Source organism: Anabas testudineus, chromosome 19 (assembly GCF_900324465.2).
Source record: "Anabas testudineus chromosome 19, fAnaTes1.2, whole genome shotgun sequence".
In the NCBI taxonomy this organism is placed as follows: Eukaryota; Metazoa; Chordata; class Actinopteri; order Anabantiformes; family Anabantidae; genus Anabas; species Anabas testudineus.
The window spans coordinates 1,549,433-1,555,432 of NC_046628.1; the positions used below are offsets into that span (position 1 = coordinate 1,549,433).

The following is a 6,000-nucleotide window of genomic DNA, read 5'->3' on the forward strand; positions in this document are numbered from 1 at the left end:
CTTTGGCTGAACTTAACAAAGTACTTGTGCACTGAAGGAATGCTGTCCCCCATCACTGACGCTGAGATAGCTTTAATAAGGATCTCCTCACTGGCCATTTTGGACAGGAAGAACAATCACTGTGGCTTAATAACTCTTCCAGTGGAATGCGACTTATTATTTTTAGAAACATCTGAAGAAATGTGAGCTATTCCTGAGGGTGATGGACTAATTGTTTGTCTTTAGCTTTATGTCAAGACCAATGATTGACAGCAGTGAGTGGAAATGTCAGGTTTCCTGTTATATTTAGTTAGCTGACATATCTGGCCTTTCCAGAATTAAGAGAATTCATTTATTCTTTTACTCACTGGTTTTTCCAACTATTATCTATACTGTACCAATAACTGTCGGACAGAATTGCTAAGTGAGATGAGGCTCAGTGTAAATGCTGAAGGGACTGATTGAGTTTGTTAAATGTGTATTTCACGTTCTTCCTTCTGGTTTAGCAGATTTCTCGATGCAGGCAAACCTTTCTGTTCCTTAACTTCAGCATTCTTTTCCCACATCCATTTTTAAGGAGACATGATGGTTCTGGCTTTAATTAGTACAGCCTGTATTAGTAATGTCATCTATTCTTTACAGGCTATGCTAATCTATGCCAGAATCAGCAATTCGAGGAAGATGAGGAGTGAAATCTCAGGAAATCTTAAATGTTGAACACTACGCTGTCTTGTTTGAACCCATGCCCTTACTTCAAAGACCAGACAGGATTTTTATTTGTTTTCCCTGTGCTTATGTGCATATATGTATGTCAGTGAATTATTCTATAAGTGTTCAGTTAAATGGTGGAAAGGCCGACAAGTGCAGTCTAGGGGCCCATGACCACATCAATCTGCCAGCATTTTCTACTGTGGCACTTTGTCTTGTCTCAGGTTTGTTCCATCTCACTGGTTTTTAAATATGCTTCCTCTGGTACCAAGAAATTGGCAGAACGTTTAGTAAGTATTGAATATTAGTGCCATTGAGTGAAATTGTATATCAGTATATCTACTTTAGCCCCAAATCTTTTGTAAAGTTATTAAGCACCTTAATCCGCATTCTGACACTTTGTTTGTTTGTTTTCCAGATGTCCTTTGGTCATCATGAATCTGACGTCCAGTCCTACTCATATGCACTTCGTTGTTAACACTTCACTTGGTATGTAAAACCTGTCTGACACAATATCCCACGCTGCCATCTATAGGTAGATCTACATTTACAATGTTAGTTGACTTTTATCCAAAGTGACTTACAAGTGAGGTACAAAGCAAACAACATATCTAAGCCAAGAAGAAGAACAATAAAAAAAAGAGTGAAAAAATTGAGAATTGGGAGTGAGGATGAGGCAGCTGATCTCGGAGAGGTGAGAGGGTCATTACACCAGCTGAGCTGAAAAGTTTTGCCTGGGATCTTTTGAGGTGATGTGAGGGGACCACAAGGCGTTGTTTGCTTGCAGAGCAAAGCGGGTGGTAGGGATTGTAATACCCGGAGTGGGCAATAGCAGGGTTTGACCCCCAACTTTCCCACTCCCACACTCTTCACCAGCCCCACCCAAACTGTTGAGCTCCACAACATAGATATATGTGTTTATTGTTGGATTGGATTGTGTGAAACTTTAACCTGCCACATACTGTACATGTCAAAATACTAATTAAATTTACCACTACTCCTACTACTCCTACTACCCTAACCCTACTAATGCCAATGCTGCCATTTTATATTTTGCCTACAGCACAAAGCTCCCCTCTAACAACAATGTAAGAGCTTATTTTGTTCAATTATCATTGTCATTTATTATTAATCTAAATTAAATGGTAGCAAGGTTATCAATGCAAGGTTCTTTTAATGTCATTCTAGATACAAAATCAAAATAACTGAGGTCAATTTGAGAGAAAAAAGAAGAAGAAAGATAGAAATGAGTAAGCCAACAGAATGGCTTTCTGTGATATAAACCAAAAGGTGCTGAGATAATCTGTAAACATAATGCAAATCAAATCTACTAATGTAATTTGTATGTGTATTTGATGTACACCATCAATTTCTCCACATCTTCAGGTGGCTCCTACCAGGAGATGGCGGTATTATCTGATGGTGTTGGTGTGTGGGAACAGCACAATGTCAGTCATGTCTCCAGACAAGGAGGAAACTTTACAGAGCCATCACTTAACAGGTCAAAAGAGGAGTTTGATCCATTGGGAGGACATACTATCTGGCAGGTAACGTTAGCTTTTTGTCTTACCAAATCATTAGTTCAGCTCGGGTGACACTGTAACAATGAATATGTATACAATAAGTCATTAACTGACTTTTTGGACCTGACATATAATTGATACCTCATGTGGTTTACAACTACCCAAATGTACAGGCATGAAGCATTTCAACACTGCACTTTGAAAAACACTGTACCACAGAGCAGGCAGGATTGTTCTGTGTCCAAACTCTCAGCTCGCACATGACTGCTTCAGTGCTGCAGGCAAATAATGGATCACTGGAAAAAAGTTGCTTGTAGTTGGTGCTCCAAGATAAACTGCATCTAAGGAAAGCCATGAGACATGTCTAAACTAATCAGTGATCTCTTTCTTATGTACTTCTAGACTTAACTTTAGTCAGACATCTGTCTCTAGATTCAGGAATAGGTTCAGGATAGCACACTGTCATTTTTAGACACATCACCACCAACTGCATTTTGCATTTGCAGCTTAGAAGCCTTTTCAAAAACAGCCTTCTCTTATTAGGATAGTTCCTCAGTATTTCAAAAGCTAACATAAACAGCTAAGAGTGTGTTACACCTTGTAAAGCACTTAACCATCATCGTTGATCGTGTCTTCTGTTATCTCTTAATCTCTAGGTGATCATAATTGTCTTCCTCACTGGATCGCTTTCTCTTGTCACTGTTGTTGGCAACATCCTAGTGTTGGTGTCGTTTAAGATTAATAAGGCACTGAAAACAGTGAACAACTACTACCTCCTTAGCTTGGCATTTGCTGACCTGACCATCGGCACTTTGTCAATGAACCTGTATACGACCTACATCATCATGGACCAGTGGGCGCTGGGCCCAGTGGTTTGCGACTTGTGGCTTGCAATTGACTACGTGGCCAGTAATGCTTCAGTCATGAACCTGCTTGTCATCAGCTTTGACAGGTGCAAGAATGTGATTGCTTTTATTTTTGTCCATAAACTTCATCCTAGACATGTTCATGTATTATTCATGCTATTGTACAGTGGAGAACATTGTTGGTACCCTTCCTTTAAAGAAATAAAAAACACATTGGTCACTGAAATAACTTGAAACTGACAAAAATAACAATAAAAACAGATTACTGAAAATTAGTTCAGACATTAATTTTAAGTTGTGATTCAGCAATAGCATTTTAAAAAACAAACTAATAAATCTTGAATGATGGAACCCCTAGAAAAGAAAAGGATTTGACCTTAGGGACATGACACTGTGCTGTTTTGCATTATGGTCTGTACCACACTGAACATGGTCCACAGAAACCTAAGGCGAATAAAAAGATCGAAGATAGAACGTGTTAAAAGTAAAGGCTCTAAGACCAAGCAGCTTGTTGTGTGACCACATTTAAACATATTCAGAAGTTTAAGGTGCACAGGACTGTGGCCAACCTCACTGAATTGATGACAACTGATAGAGGTATGAATGAGGTGAAATTCAAGTTCAAGTTACATGAGTGTACGATCACTCTATAAGTCACTGTTTAAACCAAAGCGGAGTTAATGAAAGATGAGAGAGAAAGAGAACGCCACTGTTAAAAGCAAATCATAAAAGAGCTAGAAAATACGTATTGACAAGGCACGAAGCTTCTGTCCAATGTCCTTTGGACAGATGAGACAAAACTGGAACTTTTTGGCAAGTCACATCATCACATACTTACTGTGAAACATGGAGGAGGCTCAGTTATGTTCTGGGGCTGTTTTGCTGCATCTGGCACAGGTTGTCTCAACTTCTAACAACTTTTTTTTCTTTGGTTGAACCTCAACTCAAAAGAAATGTCTGATTTTCATGAGTTCATTTTTAGTACATTTTTATTTATTATTACTTTTGTCAGTTTCACATTATTTCAGTGACCTTTGTGAGTTTTTCTTTCTTTAATGGAAGGTTACCAACATTTTTTTGAATATTATGAGTTGAGCCAGTTTTAGTGGCACTATCACACACAGTGAGGTAAACAGGGATGAATGGCTCTGTTTTGTATTTCTGTGACCTCTTAGGTATTTCTCAGTGACCAGACCTTTGACCTATCGGGCCAAGCGTACAACCAAGAGGGCCATGACTATGATTGGACTTGCCTGGTCCATCTCTTTCATCCTGTGGGCCCCTGCTATCCTGTTCTGGCAGTACATTGTGGGTGAGCGAACAGTCCCACCTGATGAGTGCTACATCCAGTTCCTGTCCGAGCCTATTATTACATTCTGCACTGCTATTGCTGCATTCTACTTGCCCGTGACTATCATGGCATTCCTATTTTGGAAGATCTATCAGGAGACAGAGAAGCGAGCTAAAGATGTACAAGGTCTTAAGGGATCTGGGTCAGGCAACAGCTCAAACCAGGCTCAGAGTGGCAGTGAAAGAGCTAGTGGGGAAGGTGCAACCAACAGCATGAAGAATTCATCAGCCATGCTGCGCCAGATGAGCTCTCAAAGCTGCAGTAGCTATGAAGTAAATCAGCAAACTCCCGAGAAGAATAACAAAGACAAGGTCAAAGAAAGGTCATGTTGCAGGTTGTGCTTCCAATTTTCATCACTGCTGCCAGGTCACCATGCATCTAAGAGTTCTGCCATCATGACAGCTGCAGTGGGCAAAGCAGAGCAGAGCAGCTGTGAAAGCTTGAACAACAATGAAGTTGGTGGCTCAGAGGACGAAGGTGATGGTGCAGACCAATCAAGGCCTCCTACAGGTTGGACACATATTTCATTTTCATTTACATTAACCAATGCCAGGACATTAGATTTTAATCTATCTATCTATCTATCTATCTATCTATCTATCTATCTATCTATCTATCTATCTATCTATCTATCTATCTATCTATCTATCTATCTATCTATCTATCTATCTATCTATCTATCTATCTATCTATCTATCTATCTGTCTATCTATTTATCTATCTATCTATCTATCTATCTATCTATCTATCTATCTATCTATCTATCTATCTATCTATCTATCTATCTATCTATCTATCTATCTATCTAGATGGTAAGAAATCTAAAAAGAACAACAAGGATAAACAGCTATCAAGCCCAGTCAGCTCATCATCTATGGACCAATCACCTGCAGGCATTTCTATGAAAGATGCAGCAATGGCCAAACGCTTTGCCTCTAAAGCCAAGACAGAGATCAACAAGCGCAAGAATGAAAAGAAGGCAAATGAGAAGAAAGCAGCGAGGACACTCAGCGCCATCCTGTTTGCCTTCATTACAACATGGTTACCATATAATATCATGGTGTTGGTCAACACTTTCTGTCAGGACTGTATCCCTGAAACTCTATGGGCACTGGGCTACTGGTTGTGTTATGTAAACAGCACAGTCAACCCCATGTGCTATGCCCTGTGTAACAAGACCTTCCGAACAACTTTCAGGGATATATTAATGTGCCAGTGGAATCAGAAGAAGAACAGGCCTCATTTCCATCAGAGACAGGGAGCAGCTTTTCGGAAGAAAGACCCAATGTAGAGCAGAAGGCTATTATATGGATCTGTGTTTAAAAATGCATTTCCCGATCCATATTCAAAGTTGGAATGCAGCATATATGCCTCATCTTTCAGGGGAAAGATGTTGAACTGATGTTGGGACCACCCTAACTTGTTCTGGACTTAAAGAAAGTTTTGCAAAGCCAGCAGAGGGGCATAAAGTCCTTCCAAGTCACTGTATCTTGACAACTGCTGGCCAAATTTGGAACAAATCATAAAGCCCAAAGAAGATAATTATTTATATGATCTTTTGTTTAACACAGCA

The 6,000-nt window shown here is 39.6% G+C and overlaps 1 protein-coding gene across 1 annotated transcript; it reads left to right on the forward strand.

Annotated features, from left to right (window-relative positions):
• The first annotated feature begins 1,121 nt into the window (after nucleotides 1-1,121).
• Nucleotides 1,122-5,718, forward strand: LOC113156595 (muscarinic acetylcholine receptor M1). Its single transcript, XM_026351829.1, has 5 exons — nucleotides 1,122-1,176; nucleotides 2,074-2,234; nucleotides 2,867-3,162; nucleotides 4,252-4,937; nucleotides 5,237-5,718. The coding sequence occupies exons 1-5, from the start codon at nucleotides 1,122-1,124 to the stop codon at nucleotides 5,716-5,718; spliced, it is 1,680 nt and encodes a 559-aa protein (XP_026207614.1).
• Nucleotides 5,719-6,000: the final 282 nt, after the last annotated feature.

Coding starts and splice junctions, on each gene's coding strand:
- LOC113156595 (XM_026351829.1), top strand. CDS start 1,122: ATGAATCTGACGTCCAGTCCTACTCATATGCACTTCGTTGTTAACACT. Junction 1,177..2,073: donor CGTTGTTAACACTTCACTTG/GTATGTAAAACC, acceptor CCACATCTTCAG/GTGGCTCCTACCAGGAGATG. Junction 4,938..5,236: donor CCAATCAAGGCCTCCTACAG/GTTGGACACATA, acceptor CTATCTATCTAG/ATGGTAAGAAATCTAAAAAG.